Raw genomic sequence first — 22,867 nt, forward strand, 5'->3', positions numbered from 1 at the left:
GAAGACCTTTTATCATTGGTCGAGATAATTATAGATTTCTTCTTCTGGTGACGTTGTTTGGATCACAACGTAAATAAGGCTGTTATAAATACTTGCAGAATTGTTATTTATGGTGAGATATGAAAATGGACCTTCACTCAACGTGGCTGTCGGTGACATATCGGTAGCTTACTGACAAAATGGAGAAGACATTCGTAAAAGAGATGTGTATGGGACTTAAATTCAGGAAAGTTTTGTGAAGGGAGGAAGTGGAAATATTTTGTTTTGCTTTTGACGAAACATGGCGGCCAGGTCAGACAGAGCAACTTTAAGGGTTACATTAGAACAGATTCGGAAAAATAAAATAAGCAGGGCATGGATTAAATCGGTTCAGTTAAAAGTTGATGATTTGAGAATGGCTAATGGAGAGGAAGCTCCAGATCCACAAGCTGAGGATTTCGAAGTGGACGCAGGGCTATCGGAAGAAGCTATGGCGAGTGTTGGATGGGGTACCTCGAATGAGGAGGATATGGAAGGAACGCCGTCAGAAATATCCGCAGAGGTTATATCTGATTTATTCCATGACGATTTCTCAGATGATGATGAAGATGATGACGACGAAGATGACATGTTTTCTTCAGACAATTCAGAGTATGACCTTGACTTCTATCTACATCCATTTGACCCTGTTCTTGATCATGGGAGGACAATTCGGCCAGTGAACCCCCCTCCACCATATCCCCACAGTCCTTTAGAAGAACTTGAATGTTGGATATGTTTTGACAACAAGAAATTGAGAAAACGCATATGTTGTAACTTTCCAGTGTGTGATGAGTGCATTGAAATGTATCTAATCACCCAGGTGAACCAGGGAATAGTCAAGATTGAATGTTTGAAGACGGAGTGCAGCTCCTATGTACACAGAGACGAAATACTTGCCCGTCTGCCTGCTGAGCTGAAAGACAAATATTACAAGTTTCTTGTGGATGCAAACAAGGATCCCGATGTTAAGACCTGTCCTCGGTGTAGTCATGTCATGAAACTGAGTGGTCTCAACCAAAGACTAAACACGCATGCCTTGAAGCTCAAGAAAAAAGACCGGGCTGTTATTACCAGAGAAGAAAAGAAACATGTAAAGGATGGCATTCAAGTACAGTGTTCAAAATGTGAGCTAGAGTGGTGTTTTCCATGTCAGGCCCCTTGGCATGAAGGCGTGACATGCAAACAGTTCAGAAAGGGAGATCGCCTTGTCAAAACATGGGCCAATGAATATCACTATGGTCAACAAAATGCTCAAAAATGCCCCAAGTGCAAGGTACATAATGTTTGTTGAATTGTGAAGTAGAAAGAAAGTAAATAGTTAAGCTGTGCTTTTTTTTACATGTACATGGAATGCTGATAGAAAATGACGTACATTATCATTTATTTCTCACTAACATTAAAATTTTTATTGCTGGAGATGATACTGATTATGCATGATAAAATTAGTTCTTTTTAACATTTTGTTTAAGTTCTGAAATACTTACATACCATATATATATGGTTTTCAGGCAGAACATGTTGAAATGCACCAACATAGTACATGGATAACAGATTTCAACATAAACTTTGACAGCTTTACAAGTTAATCAAGATTATAGCATCTATAGCATGGTATTGTGGAAAAAAATATTAATATTTCAGTACCATGAATTGGTTAAATCAGCACCATGATTGACTTAAACAATGGCTGTGCTTTTGGGTTGTAATTGATATGATTATGTGGAAAAAGCATCATTATTATTATTAAGTCACTGTAAAAGTGTCATGAAAGTTACTTATAGTTGGAGATTTTATGTGCGCTTTCCAACAATATGCATATTTCGCACAAGGAAAGTTGTGGTTGTCTGTTTTCGGTCAAAAATTTGAATTTGATTACTCTTGAAATTGTAGATTTTCATTGAGCGAACAACTGGATGTGACCATATGACATGCTCACAGTGTCGGACCAATTTCTGTTACCGATGTGGTGACCGATATTGGGGGGTGAAGCTATTGGGAGACCACTTCAGCCGCTTCAGTCCATTTGGTTGCAAGTACAACTTCATGCCAGAAAGACCAGGAGCAAGGCGATTCATTAGAGGAGCTGTGCTTAGTGAGTACCTTTGTGAGAGTTGATTGATTAGCTATATATTAGTACTTAACTTAACCATGTTAACTATACCTGAACCCCCTTCTCAGTCTCAGTAAGATTAAGAACGCCTTCGTGGTCTAGTGGTAGAGCGTCCGCCCGGAGAGCAGAAGGTCCGGGGTTCGATCCCTGGCCCTGTCATACCAGAAGACGTTAAAAGATGGTACTTGTTCTTACCCTGTGCTGCGCTTGGCATTAAGGGGCTAAAACAAGGACTGGTCGGTTCGGAGTCAGTATATTGTGTGTGTGTGGTATTCATGTTAAACTCTGGCATGGTATCTCAGTGAGCTAGCACTATTAATCGGCATCAGTCCAGACTAGTACAAGCAGACACGAACGCACGCACGCATGTTGCTATATAAGTGCAACAATCTTGGATGCGATGTGAAACCCAATTTCACCTCACCTCACCTCAGTAAGATTAGGTCTCCAGTGAGTGAATGTTGTTTTACTGAGCGGACAACTGTATTGCAGCTATTTCATGGTGGCCTGTAAAACGAGGCAAACCAGAGGTTGATTCCATGATCAGCTTCCCATGTGGCCTGTCTACAAGGACCTGCTAACCACAACAATCTGATCCCTATTTAACAGAAAATCTATACAGGAATAAAGACTATCAACCCACAGAACTATAATGTTGCTCAATTCATAAGGTAGATAAAGTGTTCAGTTGTCAGATAGTCTGTGTAATATGGATGCATATTAATTTCTTAGATGAGAGTAGTGTTTACTTATCATCATTTCATCTCTATTTATATCAACCTTTATGAGGGGACATGGGTGACAGTCATTTAGGGCACCACAGTTCGCTGTACAGAGTTGCATCCCTTGCGTACAACAGGAACCTATGATCATGGGTTCGAATTCCAGTTCCAGTTGATTATATTTATAGGTTCGTCAGGACCATATTCGTGTGCATTGGTTTCTCCAAAGTGGTCAGTCTGTTAAACCTGCATTACTTTGGGCTTTCTTCAAACATTCAGCTGACACACCATGAAGTGACATGAATACATTACTGTTCAACCCAAGTGAAACCCAACTCACATACTCGACTCTTATAGCAAGCATGTGTGATATGTTCTAGCAATTTCATCAATATCAAGCATGACAGCCATGTTGACATGGTCAGTATTGTTATAACATGCTTGCAAGCTTGAGAAAATATTTGAATCTTATCTTATTTTCTATTTTGACAAATTGATGGAATTATTGGAAAATGCGACAAAGGAAATTTTCCAGGCTCCATGGATAGTGTTAGGTAATCATTTGTGATTGATTCATAATGTTAATCATGTTAATGTTTGTTTCTTTGTTTATTTGTTATTTATCGCTGCACTCAGCAATATTCCAGCTATATGACGGTGGTCTGTAAATAATCGAGTCTGGACCAGACAATCCAGTGATTGATAACATGAGCATCAATCCACGCAATTTGGATCGATGACATGCATCAACTAAGTCAGTGAGCCTGACCACCCGATCCTGTTAGTCGCTTCTTACGACACCATAGTCGCCTTTTACGGCAAGCATGGGTTGCTGAAGATATATTCTAACCCAGATCTACAAGGGTCTAATCATATTAATGATGACTCATGAATGAGAATCATAGGTTTGGAAGTTGGAACATTCATTCCCAGCATTTTTCATCATGTTCACATGAATTTCTCTGAATACATATAAACAAGATTGCAAACTAAATATAATTTTATTGCTTTCTGCTATGCAAAAACATACATGATGTTTATCATTATTAGGATGATCTACTAGGCATTATGACAGCCTCATAGAAACCTTGTTTGTATGGAGACTTTTGTGTTAATGTCTCATATGTTGTACACAATTTTACTATCAACCACAAATGTAAACATGTTTCCATGGTAAGGATGAATATGATTAGAAAGTAATGGATCACAGATATCATGTTTATGATCGATTCCTTCGTTAGAATCCATTCATTCATTCATGAAATCCATTAACATGATTAATTGGAACATCAATATCTAATGATCAGTGGGAAAAAATAAATATGTTATCCATCACTTGGAATAATCAGCATGGTCAGCATGGTCAGGGGAATAGGGACACATGATAACAACATAAATACAGCCTTACAATCATGTTAATGATTTGGGCTAACATGTAAACATGGCGGACAGCATGGACAGCACGAGCATGTTACACAACAAAATCCTTTTATCACATTGATGTCTTTTAGTTCACTGTTATGATGCTTATGGTTAAAAAAACAATATTAACAAGTTGATGACATATTTCAATGATATATGAGCACTGATGATACATCATTACATTCATTTTTTGTTGTTGTTAACGACTGGGTTCCTAGCTAGGGTCACTTAGCTCATTTTGATGATCATGCTTGAGGCTGTTACATCTTTAGAAACAGGCTGACTGATGCAACTCCCAACCATGATGATAGTCTTATGTCGATCAAGGGTTATTTCCAACTTTACCTGGACCCATCATCGTTACAATGGTTACAAGCGTAGTTGAAAATAATCTGGTTTTAGTTTCTTGAACATTGATTTTACTATTTATATTGGCAACATGGTACTGTTATGTAAACTATGTTACTTAGATGACTTAGATGACTTGGTGTTGATACAGCCTTCAAAATTCATGCTAGTCCGCTAACCCGAGACTACTAAATTGTGCCTGACAAATAAAAATTCAGTGATGGTAGTCCTCATTGACTCGTACTAGTAGCATTTGGGGGCTAGAATTTTCAACCAGTCTCGTTGCTTCTATTTTGTTGCAAACCATGAACTTGTACTGCATAAAAATGTAAACATATTTCTCTAGCTACAAACTCGGAGGACTGGTGAAATAAGGTTACAACACCCCAAATTTCTAAGGTTGTTGATATCCATGTTTTTGGAAGGTTGTGAACATGGGTGAGTGAGTGAGAAGTGTTTTACGCGGCTTTTGGCAATATTCCAGCAATGTCATGGTGAGGGACACCAGAAATGAGCTTCACACATTGTACCCATGTGGGGAATCAAATCCAGGTATCGGCAATCACTTTAAGCACCAGGCTACCCCACCGCCCTTGTGAACATGAAGATGTTTTGAAAACCCAATAGATCAAATTGTGAATACCAACATAATCATGATCAAGTACACACATCTAGGACACAGTGACAGTCCTTAAAGTCATCATGGCCATTGTGATTGATAATACATAAATCAGGAAAATATGCCAGTTATCATTTATCTTATAATGAAGTATTGACACAAGATAATTAAGACGCCAGGAACTGTCAAGGAAGGATGATCTACGCTGCTCCACCAACATGGCCACAAGAGCAGGATAACTTATTAGCATGACAAGGAAGCACTTCAGCTCAATTTGAAACTGGATATTACTTGAATTGTAGCATAACATGTACGTTCACTGAAAGACAAGGAAGTTCTGAAAGAAAAAGTGTGAAAACTATTTAAAGGCAGTGTTTGTGGTAGTTTTTTTCACCAGTGCGTGCAAAATCTTTTAAATAAAGATTAGCCTAATTCTTGTGTGTGCACTGTTGTCAAAGTATTGGATAGTGTGCACTTTTTTCAAACAATTATGGCTGTGTAGATGCTATTGATGTTTCTTCCCCGAACACAAAGATATTACAGTGGGCACCTGACACCAGAAATACCATGTCAACAAATCCATACTGATTTACTCACTTATGTCCTGTTATTACACTAATATGATATATCTGGTAGTTAAAATTGTTTGTTGTATATTTATTATATTGATTATGGTTGTAAGTTATCTTATTATTATTTTGTTAGAAATTTCATTCAATATTGTTTACATTAATTCGCAAAGTAGTGTGTGAACTGTACCAAGTCACCGTTATTTACAGCAACCACTTTCAGATTATCGCTATTGGCACCTTGAAACAAACCTCAGGTGATAGAGAATGGATACATATATCATAAATGCCTTAAATTGACTCGTTAAAAGTCATATTTATTGTAGTTGACTATTTTAAATCAACAATATAATGTTTACACGTTGGAAAGGCTAGACCGCAGGAACCCTCCAGTGTGAATGGCAGAGCTTCACATAATCGTATTTGCGTAAAATAACCCCCCAAAATATTCAAAACCCAAATATTTCAATTAACTTGTGTACAGAAACGCATGCATTAAATGAAAAACTCAAATATTTAAAAACAGCACGCTAAAATACCCAATGAAGCTTTTTCAGCATGCGTACAAAGGAGTAAATTTCCAAACAGAATTATGAGATAATTTACTTTCCGAATCAAGCCTATATATTTAGAACAGTTACCATGGTTATGTACATCTAAAACATTTCATCTTTTTAAAAAAAAAGTCAAAATTTTTACTCTTTTATGGAAATACCCAATAGAGTGATGAATAGATGAGTGAAAAAATATTGGTTACTCAATGAAAAATGTAATAACCCAATTAAAGTAGGAACCCAAGAAACTCAATCGCTCAAGAATCTGGATCTCTGGAATGGTCAAACCTTTCCATATGTAAAATATATCCAGCTATAGCAATCAGCTGTACCAAAGTGCTTTGTTAATGGTTATTTTTATTTGAAATAATAGTAAAAGCTGCAACGACAATAACACAAAATTGGAATATATAAAATTTTTAAAGGAAATTAAAATATATAAGAAAATACAAGCAACATGTGAAAACTCTTTATCAAGTTGCCACTTGTATTTTTTCATGTACTGATTTCGGGGGCACGGGTGGCCCAGTCGTCTAAGGCGCTGTGCAGAGTTACGTCCCTTGGGCATGCCAGAAACCTATGATTGTGGGTTCGAAACCCGGTTCGCCCCGATTATGTTTCTAGGTTTGGCAGCACCATACCCGTGCTCGTGGGTTTCACCGAAGTGGTATATGTCTTGGACCTGCATCACTTCGGGATTTCCTCCCACATTAAGCTGACATGCCGTGATATAACTGGAATACTGTTAAAAGTGGCGTTAAACCAAACTCACTCACTCACTCACTCACTCACTCACTCACTCACTCACTCACTCACTCACTCGTGCCGCCTCCGTGGTCTTGTGGTAGAGCGTCTGCGGAGAGCGGAAGGTCTGGGGTTTGATCCCCGGCCGTGTCATACCAAAAGATGTTAAAATATGGTACTTGTTGTTACTCTGTCTGGCCCTCGGCATTAAGGGGCTAAAACAAGGACTGGTCAGCTCGGAGTCAGTATACTGTGTCTGAGTGGGGTATTCATGTTAAACTGCAGCATGGTATCTCAGTGGGCTAGTACTATAAATCGGCATCAGTCCGGACTAGTACAAGCAGCAACAAACACACACACACACACACACACACACACACACACACACATGTGCATGCACGTCGCTATATAAGTGCAATAATCTTGGATGCAATGTTAAACCCAATTTCACCTCACTCACTCACTCACTCGCTCACTGATTTCACTCACTGATTTCTCTCTGGAAACAGGATATGAAATAGCTGCCATGACATGTATTAAGCGCTGGCAAAGTATTTGGTTTCTTTACATGAAAATTGGATGAGTAGACAGTAACATGGGGTTGGGATTTCATCAGAGAAATATGATCAATCAGGGATCAAAATGTATTTCTTTTTCAAGTGTGCCACAGGGTAAATAATAAGGAGTGCCATTTGGAACATGAATAATAATTTTGATGAATAAGACAGGTTATTGGACATGTTTGTCTTTAATTCTTCAAGTTCTGGTGTCCCCCGCCGTGATATTGCTGGAATATTGCTAAAAGCAGCGTAAAACCATACTCACTCACTCACTAATTCTTCAAGCCAGTACCGTGTCACACACAAGGTCACGGACTCAGACAGGTAACTAAATTATGAATCAATCAAACAATAGTTTCCACTGACATGATCATGATGATTGACAGCTGTCTTTACTGGTTGTGGCCTAGACTAATACACTGGGTACTTATTATTATTATTATTATTATTATTATTATTATTATTATTAAAAGAAAGAAAAAAACAAGGTAGTAATGCAACATGATGTCTAAGCATGCTAACTTATGATTTTAACCTTGCCATTGACACTAATATACCACTAAAAAAGGTTAAGGATTCTTTCCTATTAATATGGTTCATCAGTCATGGCATGTTCTTATCTTTTCTTGAGTAGTATATAAGGAATTTCGAACCCTGTCAATTGTGATTATTGAAAAATCTGACACACCCTCCTTTCTAGCATTCTGTATTTCAAAGTGAAATCCTTGCGCTATGCTTGAGTCATGTGCTTGAATAAGAGTACTGGGATATAATGCAAGGAGAAGTAACACTGCTTATTCAACCATGAACAGTATGTTTGACATGGTCAATGACTCAGTTACATGACTGAGTCACTTAGTCTAGTCTGTCAACAGATAGCCTTGAGACATGTCTAGCCAGTACATCTGGAATATGACATATGGGTCATCTACTTGATCAGCTTGTTTAAGAACATGTTCCTCTACTTGAGTGGATGTGAAGGGGGATAGTCAGGGTACAGCATCAGTCAGTTAATTAGTCCTTCTGTTGTGTCTGTCGTCTGTATGATCCTGATGATTACATAAGTGCACACACCCTTAGATTACTGGTGTTATCATGCTGATACGAATGACTGGTTAGTCAACACTGGTAGACACCTCGGTCATATCTAACTTGTAGGTTGTCCTTCGCTCATTCAGACTAGTAGTGGCTCATTTAAAATATCTAGATTTCAGAAGCGAACAATTAGTCCCTCTTTTTTTCCCAAGTCTTGGATTAGCAGACAAGTGAGTGTCTAAGTCTGTTAGAGCTGAGCAGCCATCCACAGTGCTCAAGTATATGTACTGTTTACAGATCCATGTAGAAACAATGCCATCTACTGTATTTCCTCTTTTTAGAGCGTCTCCCCTAAATGTCAATTTATTTATTACTATAGTGGAATTTGACCAGTTCGGACTCATTGGGACCGATAAAAAAGTCTGGTTTATGGCGCGGTCCAGTTGACACAGAGAACAAAAAGTTGGACTGAAGACAAAACAAAAAGCAATGATCTTTCATCTTTTTACGAATATACATTCATTGTATATTAAAATATTGCTAGGTCTGTCATAACATAAACATTAGTAACATTCTTTACTTGAAAAGTGTCTTTTACCTATGTTTTTTAAGACTGCTTTTCTAAATTGTGTCCTCAGTCTTTTGCACAAGCCACTCATATTTTAACATTTATCCATTCGAGACACAAGTGATTTCAATAGCAGCTTACGTTACCATGCATTGAACGCTCTAATAACTCCTCCATCAAGTGGCTGCAATAGACGGGCGCAGTTAGGGACCAGTTCAAAAGTTTGATGTCAGATAAAAAACTTGATTCATGAAGTTTTGAGGCATACCCCCCACCCCACCCAAAAATTTAATTAAGAAATACATGTACTCCTCTTTTTTCAGGCATTCTTATGATTTTCATACAGCTTTTAGGTCTTATGACTATATATACTCTGGTCCTATGACTAATACATGCTAATATACAGTATGCTGGATTTAAAAAAATATTGGCTGACTGAGGCTATTAACCCAACTAAAAAAGCTTTGAAAATGACATGTGAAATCCTTGAAAAGCCTTGAAAAGGCCTTGAATTTTAGTGTTTATTTCTGCTTTTTCAGTTTGTCAAAACATCTGTCGTGATGCTTGTCCCTCTTTTGCCTTCTCCTTCTGGATGACATGATCTATTCAATTTGAGATGAATGTACTTGTAGACAGTACTTGGACATTCTAGTAGACATATCTGTATGAACCATGATTACACACTGCACTAGATGGACTAATTACCACTGTTGCCAGCGACGAGAAAACCCTACCTCGTGGAAAGACTGGATTTATTTATTGACATAGGAATGAAAATAGGATTGGTTTAGTTTAGTTGTTATATAAAACATATTCCATGTAACAGTGTTCGAAATAATTTCAAAACCCAACAAGATAGTCGTGCAGGTGACCCATAAATGTTGCCTGCCCATCTTCAAAGTTACATCCCCGAATTCAGCCATTAGAAATACAGTATTCAACATAACAAGTGCCCACAGCGGTATTTGCTAATATGCTGGCAAATGAAAAATTCCCATGTTCACAAAAATGATTGATTTGTATATAATACGCACTCGTTCACCCCTTAATTATTGGTGACTAAATTCTGGAAAAATATATGTACAGACTTTTCTTCAGTATCACTTCAGACTCATTGAAGCCATTGTGCTGAATAAACATGAGGTTCCCATCTGTTCTGCATGGAGACCGAACTGGAATTCTATTTGTGATGTAAAGTGTAAATAATATGTTAACAGTTTGACTTGTAGGTGAATGTGCTAATGTGTTGATGCAACTAGATACAGCTCAATAAACAATTGAGGAAGTTATTCAAACTGATAACATTGCCTCAGAGTTTGTTGCTAAAGATCTTAATAGTTCAAGAATAGAGGAGTTAATGTACATGTCTCTGTAATCGTGGCATGAAGTCTGTTTGACATGACATGTTTATAATGCTGTATAGTAGTAAGGTGATTGATATGAAATTTTAGTATTGATATATTGACTTAAAATTGTTATGATACATTAATGTATCATTTACTAATACAATGAATTATTCTCCATGTGTTTTGATAAAAAATCACCCATATAGACTTGCAATATGTCATCTTATAAAATTCAGTGCTAAATGTTAACTAGATGCTAAACATTAAATGTTTAAAGTTGAAGTTTCTGTCCTTTCATGGTCCATATCAATCAATCATTTTATTTCCAATACATATAGGCCACAGGTTTTAATGATTCAGTTTTGCATTTCTTACTTCATTTGCATAATATAGATATTTTGCTAGATTTGTAATAATATATATATGTATCTGGTAATGACATGGGTACAATGTGTGAAGCAGAGATCCAGATAAGCTGCATATCTGCGTAAAATACGCATCAGAAATGCAGAAATACGCAGTAAAATAATATCCAAGCGTATCAAATACGCAACGAACATTACAGATACGCTACAAAAATAAAACTTGTGCATATATTCAAAATATTGTGAATTAACCCTGCGTATTCGAATGGCAAATCAACAACTTATTATCCCCCACCCCAACAAAGTTGGCGGGGGATATAGAAATGGGTTCTGTCCGTGTGTGTGAGTGTGTGTGTGTGTGTGCGCGTGTGTGTGTGCGTGTGTGTGTGTGTGCGTGTGTGCGTCCCGAAATCGTTTTCGGAGCATAACTCAGAAACCGTTAAATATGTCTCTACGAAACTTGGCATATCTATCAGACTCATGCTGAACTGGTGCCTTTTGCTATTTCCGGAGCGTAACTCAAAAACCATTAAATACTTTCTTACAAACCTTTGCATGTCTACTAGGCACATACTGAACTGGCGCCTTTTGCTATTTAGGAATTTTATAATTTTTTATTTTTTTACGTTTCCATAGCAACAAGTTGGACTTAGGTTCTATAAGGGTGCTGTTTGTTTCCGGAGCGTAACTCAAAAACCATTAAATACTTTCTTACAAAACTTTGCGTGTCTACTAGGCACATACTGAACTGGTGCCTTTTGCTATTATGGAGTTTTATAAATGTTTATTTTAGAATTTTCATTGCAGCTATTTTGACATGACCTAAGAGAAATCGTGGGTCAGTTACCTGGTTTGGGACCATAACGTGTTAAAATGGCGGGGGATATAGATGACTTCGTCTACTATACGCTTGTTTTGAAATTATAAACAGGCATTCCGTCAACCTTGCCAAACTCCACGATGACAGTTACATCATGATCATTTGCCATCACACTTTCTTGTGGAAGTATCGTGGTATTTTTGAGTCCTATAAAGCTCTCGAACCCACACAACACCAGTTTGCAGGGACTAGATGAATAGTGTTTTAAATATTTGTAAAAACTAGTGGGTAACAGAAATTTGAATAACCAGATAGAATAGCTGATACGCAGTGATTTTAAAATGCAAGGGTAAAATACCCACAACACCAAAAGCTTATCTGGAGCTCTGGTGAAGCCCATTTAAGGTGTCCCCCGCCGTGATATCGCTGGAATATTGCTAAAAGCGGCGTAAAACCATACTCACTCACTCACTGGTAATGACAGAAGCACATTAAATTTATGAACGTTAAGATGACAATAGAACTTTCCTTTGAGATATAGTTGCCGTAACTTGACATACGTTGGACAAATAAGCAGGAAGTGGTACTCGGTTTCAACACAATATGTCATGTTATTAAATTCAGTGCTAAATATGAACTAAACCGATACATTAAATGAATCATTAATTTAGTATCAATATTCATAAATTTGAATCAATTCAGGATCGATATTTGTATTTCTCCTTGGGCTAATGAAGGTCATGTAAATTAATTAAAGGTAGTAGGGTCCGACCTTGCAGAGGTCATGTTGCCTTATACACACCGATCGGTTATCCTGTTATGTAATGACAATATGACTGCTACAAGCAAATCCTCCTGAAGTGTAAGCCAGATAAGTATATACTTTAAGTAGGGGAAGGGTAAATATGATAATCATAATCTGACAGATTAGTAGGTCATGATGTAACCAAGATAAACCACTTATCCAAACTTTTAACACAAATACAACAATCATTCAACAGAACAATGTGACCCAACCCCCACCCAGCCCCTTATCAGCAAATCTGGAAACAGTGGGTGTAGCGTAGTATGTTTTGGTTCATAGAAACGCACATGCCAAAAAATGTTTTGGTTAACCTATCAAATGCCATGGAATCACTTGCAATTTATTTCTAATTAAACAGTTTAGATTAATTAACAGCCCAAGACATGTATATAGACCCACACTGTTATATAGAACCAAATTTGTAAACAGAAGTTAAGAGTCAGTGTTCCCGTTTACCGGTAATTACCATTTTTTTTACCGGTAAAATTAGACTTGGACTGGTAATTCAGGTGATGGCCAGGCCCTCTGGACCGGCAAATAAAGTACCTTATCAATCTTTGATGCTGAACAAAACATTGGTGATATTTATATAAGTACATTTTTCAAACGAAGTCAGCTTGTCTGTTACCATCATTGTTTCCTCTTGTCTATTTTTATTGCAAGGAAAAAACATTTTGCTTTGTTTTGGGGTTAAATATCCATTTGTAGTGACTTTGTCTCGAAATTTAAAAAAAAAGGAGTAAATTATGACTGAAGTGTGAATGGTGTATAGATCTAATTAAGTTACTTCAGAGATGTCATCTTTGCTCTGAACATGTTGAAAGAATTAAAAGCAGGTAATTTTCATACATTTTTTTATTTGTTGAATGTTGGGACTGGCAAAAACTGGGGGGGGGGGGGAGGGGAGGGGAGGGGAACTGGCAATTATTAGAGCTGCCAGTCCACTAGAACTGGCAGTTTCAAAAGCCAGCGGGAACACCGAGAGTGTGCAACACCTCTGTGATTTGTACTATAGGCCTGTGGCCTCTTTGTCTGCTTGAATAGAGATTGATTGATAAGTTGTTTCTTACATGTTAACGCTGTGGGGGCATGGTTGTATTTGCTTCTTGCAGTCTGAATCAGTTGTAACCTGGATGTATTGCTTGTTGCAAGGACTAGTCTGAATCAGTTGTAACCTGGATGTATTGCTTTTTGCAAGGTGACCAGTCTGAATCAGTTGTAACCTGGATGTATTGCTTGTTGCAAGGACTAGACTGAATCAGTTGTAACCTGGGTGTATTGCTTGTTGCAAGGACTAGACTGGATCAGTTGTAACCTGGGTGTATTGCTTGTTGCAAGGTGACTAGTCTGAATAAGTTGTAACCTGGATGTATTGCTTGTTGCAAGGACTAGTCTGAATCAGTTGTAACCTGGATGTATTGCTTCTTGCAAGGTGACCAGTCTGAATCAGTTGTAACCTGGATGTATTGCTTGTTGCAAGGACTAGACTGGATCAGTTGTAACCTGGGTGTATTGCTTGTTGCAAGGACTAGACTGAATCAGTTGTAACCTGGATGTATTGCTTGTTGCAAGGACTAGACTGAATCAGTTGTAACCTGGGTGTATTGCTTGTTGCAAGGACTAGTCTGGATCAGTTGTAACCTGGGTGTACTGCTTGTTGCAAGGACTAGACTGGATCAGTTGTAAGCTGGGTGTATTGCTTGTTGCAAGGACTAGACTGGATCAGTTGTAACCTGGGTGTATTGCTTGTTGCAAGGACTAGACTGGATCAGTTGTAACCTGGGTGTATTGCTTGTTGCAAGGACTAGACTGGATCAGTTGTAAGCTGGGTGTATTGCTTGTTGCAAGGACTAGTCTGGATCAGTTGTAACCTGGGTCTATTGTTTGTTGCAAGGTGACCAGTCAGATTGAAAGTTGCCAAGGTAACACTACTAACAGTTTCTATTCATAGATATGAGCATGCTGTGATAATAAAATGTCCAATTTTCGCCTTTCAATAACTTGTTTTAAAATAGCTTGACAAAGGGCTGAAGTGGTGCCTTTTGCTATTTAGGAATTTAGAAAATACTAAGTTTTCCTGTTTCCATGTCAACAAGTTCGACTTTGACTCTGTTCATAGTGGTGTTTGTCTGGAAGATATCTCTAAAATTAATAGGTATTCTTTCTTGAAACTGTGCACACATAAAGACCAGGTTACCAGATGGTGCTACTTTGGGGTGTTTAGAATTTATATTTCTTTCCGTTTCCATGGCAACAAGTTTGACTTTGACTCTGTTCATGTATGTCCCTGATGTCTGTATGTCCGGTTTCTGCGGTTACAGGTGGCAAGTTGCTGGGTGGTGTGGTGTTGGCTGGCCTGGCCGTGGCTGCAGGTGTGACGTTGCTGGGGCTGAGTGTGGTGGCGCTGCCTGCTATCGGGGGATACAGGTACCACAAGAGGAGGAAGAGGAGGCAGCTGCAGCGATACTTCTCACGCATTAACAAGCAGGAGCGTGTCTACAGACTTAACACGGACGGTGAGGGAGATGGAATATTATTCCCACCAAGGGCTCGCTTAGCTATATAAAACATGCCGAGTGCAACTTATTGAAAAATGCCACTGAAAAATATTGTGCATGTGATAGGGTTTTTTCTATTTTATTTGGAGTGATCTTATTTCCAATGATAAAGTAAAAAAAGTAAAACATATATCACAAAACACAGCAAATTTTTTGTGTTGACTTGTGATAAAACTAGGGTCAGTTTTGGTTTGGTTTGTTGTTGTACGCCGCACTCAGCAATATTCCAGCTATATGACGGCGGTCATAAATAATCGAGTCTGGACCAGACAATTCAGTGATTTACACTAGGGTCAGTAAAGATAACATGATTAACAAAAGATAAATGTGACCCACTGAAATTAAGGGATCTTACGGGTGAAAAGTAACAGGTTTTCAAATCTCGGACGGAAATAAATTAATGTCATGTTCTCTTTTAAAACCATAAGCAGAAGTTTTAGCAAAACATTTCCTTCTCTTTTGTTATTTCTAACAAGTTATGATCGTGTTAATCGTACTGATGCCTTCATAGCATGGATTGTGTACACTTTTTTCTAGTTCTGTTCCTTTGAGGTGAACGAGAGAAATGTTTAAATAACAGATGGTGTTTTGAATTAATAAAGGAAATTTGTAATTGACAGTTTGCTCTTCATCTCCTATTTCAATAATTATAATTATCACACATCAAATATTTCTGCAGTGCCCCCGGTCACACCGGCTGAGATGATGGACGAGTCTGAGGACGGGACCCAGAATAACCCAGAGTGGGTGGTCCTGGGGGTCCAGCTGCCAGACTCGCGCCAGGTGGAGGTGCTGGTGCACCGACCAATCAACTCCAACTCCGATGGTGAGGAGCAGACGTACAGGACGGAGATGACCCAATCTGACGAGGCTGGGAATGAGAACGCTGTCATCACCCTGACTGATGTTAAAGAAGTAACTGATGAAGATGGATACACACGAGTCATTGCACATGTTGTGTCGAAGATGGCAAAGGATGACAACTCTGCCCATGAAGAAAATGACGACAGTGATTCTAGTGTGCAGACTGATTTGAAGCAGGTGTCTGAAAATGAGCTCAGTTTTTCATCAGATGAAAAACTTTCAAAGACAGAATCCAAAGGCTTATCCTCAGAGGGTGATTCAAAGCCAGTGTTAAAAACGAACCGTAAAGAGGAAAAACAAGATTCCAATGAAGAAGAAGTTGAACTCGAGGTGAAGGAAAGTAACGGATGCTTTGCAAATATATTCTCTAAGAAACTGAATTCGTTGCAAAACACTGCTCATGATCTTCAACAGGGCAAGTTTCAGAGCAGCCAAAAAGGATCCTTGAAGAGCAAATCGGGAACATGGGACAAAGGCAGGAAAAAAGATGTTAACAGTATCGATATCAAATGTCTTTCAACACTGGTGACAGCACCATGCTCTGAGAGCAGGGGAGGGAAATCCCGCGAGGACATGTGTGCAAGTGATAAGCTGGAGACAGGTCACCCCGACCCGTGTGAGTGTCACAGTGTTAAACATGAAGAGGTGGAGCGTTGTGACCGATGTCACAGTGCCCCCCAGGGTCATCCGTACCCATGTGATGTTGTTACGTATTTATGATTGTCTTATGATCAGATCAAGCCGCGATAATTATACAGGAGGTTTACTGTAGCTTACATTGGACAAATGCATTGCTCCAAGTGCCATAGTCACATAGATTTTTACTGTATGCATGAATGTCTGGTTAAAAAGAGGATATAATTCCGAGGCATTACGAGGTCTATCATTTGTTCATGTCTCCAGCTGTAAAAGTGTCTGGTGGCCATGGCAACCGAGGACTTTATCCTGTTGTACAGGTAGTTTCCAGCATACACAGAGGTACAAGGTGTTGCTACACTTGCTACATGTTCATGATGATGTAGTAAAGTATTAGTTTCATCACCATTATTAGGCCAGACTAAACTATAGACTTCATAAAATATTGCAAAACTGTTATGTTTATTTTTCTTTGATTTTTGTTATGACATTAACATGGTTAATTCAAGAGTTTTTAGAAATGTACCCCAAGCAGTGTTTGAAAGCAAGGGGGCCCTTGTGTTCTGTGGTATTTGGGTCTAGGCAACCCCTAACTCTTTAACTATTATCATCACATGATCATTGGGTTATGACAAGGACCCTTTGACTTTCATGGTTAATTTTGAACACTACCAAGAATCAACTCGAAACATATTTTTTTGGAATATTTCATATGCATTGTGCAGGGCTGCCAATTGTCCCAAACATTTTGTATTTGTTATCAATTTGCAACATAAATTCTTCCTCAATACAAATTTTATAACAATCTATGGAAAAAATATCACAAGGTCTAAACACATGCTAAATGTTCATAGACACTGGTTGTTATTTAACCTAACTCAGTCTACTATGAGCGTGTGTTTTTTATTGTTAAATCTGTCCAGTCGAGACATCAACTGAGTTTCAGAATCACATGGCTGTGTAGCACTTTCAACGATTCAATGCTGTTAAAATTATTAGAAAATGGAATCTAAGGCTAGCAAGGGAACACACTCCCACACCCCACATTACCAACACAAGTATAGCAGGCTTTGGTGTCCCGATAAGAAGATAAGTACCCCAAAATGGGGTCCCCTTGGAAGTGGTAGCTGCGGGTTCTACTGCTACAGAGCATCCTTGTGGGGATGGGTAATGTAGGTTTGGGGGATTTGGGCGTCACGTTATTGCATATTTTGTATATGGGACACTGCAAAAGTAAACGCTGAAATATTAATTGTAATTTGGGAAAGTTGGCAGCTGTGACCTTGACATTTGAACTTAATGAAGCAAAGAAAACTTTAAAACAAAAACAAAAAATAATCTGGCCTGGCTGCAGACATTTTAGAGTGGTATGAAAATAATAAGTATGTAGTTTGTCTGTGGTAATTCTCTTGTACATTTATCATGGCTTGAATGACAATATCTATGGTACCATTGTGTGATATTGTTTCTTATGTTATTATGGTCTCGGAGTGAAGTTTGTTTATGTAGTAACCATAGTATCGTCAGAGTTAGTTGGAGGGGGACAGATATGATAAAGTGTTTCTTCTAAGCTTGCCAAAAATGAAGGATGTCCATGTGACTTTAAGTTGACCCTTTCCAATACAAAAATATTTGAATATTGAATATTTGCTGAAAATATTTGGATTTGTTGATTTAATGTGCCTTTATCATATATTGGTCACCTAATCTTCCAAAACTTGAGTTTAGTTTTTGAGTAAAATCTTTTATTTATTACTTTATCATGTTATATTTTACACTTTTATCCTCCTCATCATGTTGAAGTATTGCATCAAGTTTTACTGTGAACGAGATTAAGACGTGTCCTGTTTTTTTTTTTACTGAAACCATGCAATAAAATTGGGTCCATATTGTGAGCTTTCGTTATGGTTTTTGATAATGTATTTAAGACAACAGCTTGAGCTTGTTGACATGTCATAGACTAAGGCTGAACACTGAACACTCATGTAGGGATGTGGGAAATCTGTATGTCTTAAGCATGTTTAGTCTAAGCAAGGGGATTGGAATAACTAGCTTTATCTATGTCCATTTGTTCTATTTTGCCATACCAGTTGCCAGTTTACTAGTAGAGTAAATCATGGGATGAAAATTTGAGTCAGTTTGAATGTTATTTATTAAATCAAGTGACAATGTTTTAAGCATGTTAATATATGCTTATTGCTGACTTTGAAGAGCCCTCTGAATGGGTCCTGCTCATGCTGCAGACTTTACTGGTAAATATTTTGTAGCAGTACAGTGGCAATCATGTAAAACGAACCACTTTGGCCACAACACATTGATCTTGTTGATAACTATTCTTTGAATGATTTCCAAAAGGGATGTCAGTGGATCGTTTCTCCTAGTTCTTGCTGTCTGTTTTTTATGGTTGGAGTTTAAGACAGTAGCCACATTAATCTAAACAAATGTTAATTTTCATAAATCTTGCAAATGAGAAGGATTCTTTTCCAAGGAGGTATTACAAGAGCAAAATATTATAATTTGTCCCTTCTCATCATGATCACAAATATGACGTTAATTGTCACCAGTAAAAATAAGAATTTACTAATAACTCAACAAGTGATCAGCTTGTTGTGGCCTCGATGGTTTGGTTATAATGCAAATCTGTCATGGGCTCATTACATCTTGTACAGTAGAGTTGTTACAAATCAAAACTGAAATGTGCATTAACTTTTATTCAGAATTGGATTATGATGTTTGAAAACCCACCTGTAAAGCTGTATCACAGCTATTTGCCACATGAGTAACAGCTGGCTCGATCAGCATAACGTGTCATTCACTGGGAGCACTGGGAGTTGTATCGGCAGGCCCATGTGAAAGGTTCAAACTTGAGATTTTACAGTTCTTATTTTCTTACTTTCAAGGGTATTTTCACTTTGAAGTTTGACCATGCATTCAATGCATGAATGTAAAATTGAGCTTTAAGCTACTGCCGTTTTATTTGGTGTAATCAGTGAGCTACAGGTCACCCCAACCAAGCCATCACATTAGCTATACATGTGTAACTGTATTAACATGACTTGGGAAATGTTTCATTCTCTTTCGGTGATTTGTACTGACATTTGCTGCAGGTTTGGTGCTGAATATTGGCCTTTGAGCAGTTAGATAACTCCTTGCTTCATACAAATGTTCTCTTTCATTAGACTGTTGGAGCTTGATTTGTTTCGGTATTACATACACAGAGCTCAGGTTTTGTTAGTTGTATGTCTGAGCAGTGATGCTTTGCCTCCAGAAGTTATTGCAGGGGACTGCACGTCACAGATTTTCTGGGTGATATTGTCCTGAGTAGTATTCAATATTGCTTTGGAGTTTTCAGTTTCATTTCAAGTTATTATCAATGTCATTAAAATCAGATCTTTGTGCTCTCTACCACAACACAACCACCTTTCGTTAACTTTGACCAACCAATGAAATGACTATTAGGAAGTCAACATTAGCCAATCAGAAAGCAGCTTTCTCAAGCTTTACTTCTAAGCAATGTTCTGATTGATAGGATGAAAGGGTATTGTGATGTGACCTGTAATGGGTTGTTGCCAGATCTAAGGTTAACGGTAACAAGCACTAGGGAATTTTAAATATTTGAAAGTATGTACCCAACTGTTGCATGTAATTGATAATTTTTGCATCATAAATGAAATAGACACAATGCCGCTGCTCTTGAATGAGCACTAGGTTTTGTAGTTTAGTAACAGTATAAAATATCTTAATATCTCTAAACAAAAGTTGAATAGTATTTTTATTATATGATATAAAGTGGGGCTGACACTGCTTTTTTTGTCCTTGAACTGAGTCTGCCTGCGAAATGGGTGACTTAGCCTTGTAAGTCTGTTGTTGGATAGAAATACTGAGAGTTACTGTACAAAAATTACATTGTTGAGCTAAGTACACAATGAAGACTGCCAGTATGACCAATTTTACAGAAAAACCTCCATGATGTTTTTGTCTCCGTGGTTGTGTACAGCGCAGCCAAATTTCTGGCATCGCCTTCCTCATCTTTGTTGATGCTTGACTACTTGTATTGGATGTTGCAATGACTGTGGTTCTTTGGGGATATTTCCGAAATACTCCATATCTGTCAGGAGACAGAATAATGGTGATTGGGAGATCACAGGTGGCCCAGTCATCTTTGACACCCCAAGTCACAAAAAAGGCACAATCTGCCAAAGGGACACAACTCTGCATAGTCTATGCAGAGTTGTGTCCCTTTGACAGATTGTCCCTTTTTTCCAGAAATATGATCATGGTTTCAAATCCAAGATTATACTTCTCGGTTTGTCAGCACCAACCTGAGTTTGTGGGTTTCACTTTTCTAAGACCTGAATTAATTCAGCTTTCCTCCAACATCAAGCTGACTGGCCATGATATAACTGAAATATTGTTCAAAGTATGGTTAAACCCATCTCACCCACTCATTATAATGATTATTGCCATAGTGAAGTAGGTTGAATACTTGACCACCAGAGAGGATAATATATGAGCTGTGACAGGATCAAGATGTCATTGGACATGGCTTGATGTTGTCAGGCAGTTATTATTCAAGATGGGATAAAGCTTCCTCAGATTGTGCTTCAAAGTGATTTAATCTGCACTCACCGGCTGCAATAATCAATGTCCCAGGTGGGTGGACTGTTTTCTGTGGTAGACACACAAGATGTAGGATGTCACATTCTGGTCTTTCAGTAGCTGTTGCTTGGTTACAGTATGTCGTAGTGTTGATTTTCCTCTCATATAAATGATTAAATATTTTACAGAAATGTGTGTTTTCTGTTGTCACTATTTATAGACATCACTTACAGGTGTTGTATAGATTCCATTATGATTGAAAAGGTCAGACTTGCGTCTTGTTAGAAGGGATATCACCATACCCCAATGGCTTGTATCGTTGTCATAATATTAATCACTGGATTGCCTGGCCCAGATTGCATTTTTTACAGGGCTCAGTCATACAGGTGGAATATTGCTGAGTGTGGAGTTGAGGAAAAGTCATACTTCTGTAGGAATCTGCTGCAACAGTAGGGAAACCTATGTAGAGGAGGAATCATCCTTGATGGTCCAGGGTATTATTTCCCCATTCTGTGATAAATACCCTGGACACTTTCACTACCACAGATTCATCTAGGAAGTGAAGTCAACAGCTCCATCTCTCATCAGTAACTTCGCCCAGCATTATTCTAGCTAAAGCCTGAAACACACTAGCTTGTGTTTGTGTATTTAGGTATATATTATTTTTATCTGAAAAAATCGTTCTGAGACAAGGTATTCACAAAACGCATAGCCAGAACGCACGTGGACATTCACATATGTATTCGCAAACAAGCACTCACTCTGCAATATGCCAGCGATATGACAGAGGTTTAAATAATCAAGTCTGGATCAGAAAATCCATTGATTGACATCATGAGCATAGGTTCACACAGTTTGGAAACGATGACCTGTAATCAACCAGGTCACCGAACCTGATGCCGGATCCATTTACATGTAGTTGCCTCTAACGAGAAGCATGGATTACTTGGGACCTATGATCTTACCCGGAATTATTGGATGACTGCTTTTTTATGTCACATATTTTGAATTTGATCATAAAAACAACGCCATGTTGGGCAACACATGCTGGGTATATATTAAAAAATAGAATAGAGATATGTAACATAGAAGAGTTATATTAACGTTACAATGGAATAACAAAACATTGACTGAAGTGTCGTAAAATGTCTTAATCTTTCATTAAACAAGACAATACCATGGGCCCCAAATATTTAGTGAATTGGCCATGACAATACCAAATGTTTTTGTTTTTTTCATGACTCCCTCGTTGATTTGCGCATTATGCCGATTGATACACATTCACAAGGGTGTATTTCCTAAAGTGGAAAATTATTAAATCCATGCATCACCGCCCAGCATAGGTTATTAGAAGACGAACACGGGCAAACTCGGACAAATGTGAATGTGTAAAGGGACACAACCCATTCCAGCATATAATTCTGCCGCCTGACGTTCGTATTTCCACTGCAATAGCATTGAAATCAGATCGAGTGCTCAAGGGTAGATCCAACATTTTTAAAAGGGAAGGGTAAAAAATATCAAAAGCGAGAGTGTCTACAACATACTACTGGATCCGATACCGATGTCATATCGCAACGAATTGTAAATTAAATTTGCTGA

General features: G+C 38.1%; 1 protein-coding gene across 1 annotated transcript; it reads left to right on the plus strand.

The window, feature by feature from the left end:
• The first annotated feature begins 57 nt into the window (after positions 1 to 57).
• Positions 58 to 21,450, plus strand: LOC139471914 (uncharacterized). Its single transcript, XM_071254459.1, has 4 exons — positions 58 to 1,294; positions 1,912 to 2,113; positions 14,930 to 15,124; positions 15,846 to 21,450. The coding sequence occupies exons 1-4, from the start codon at positions 281 to 283 to the stop codon at positions 16,748 to 16,750; spliced, it is 2,316 nt and encodes a 771-aa protein (XP_071110560.1). The 5' UTR covers positions 58 to 280; the 3' UTR covers positions 16,751 to 21,450.
• The last annotated feature ends 1,417 nt before the right edge of the window (positions 21,451 to 22,867 follow it).

Source organism: Haliotis cracherodii, unplaced genomic scaffold (genome assembly GCF_022045235.1).
Source record: "Haliotis cracherodii isolate W230 unplaced genomic scaffold, xgHalCrac1.p SCAF_1, whole genome shotgun sequence".
Lineage (NCBI taxonomy): Eukaryota > Metazoa > Mollusca > Gastropoda > Lepetellida > Haliotidae > Haliotis > Haliotis cracherodii.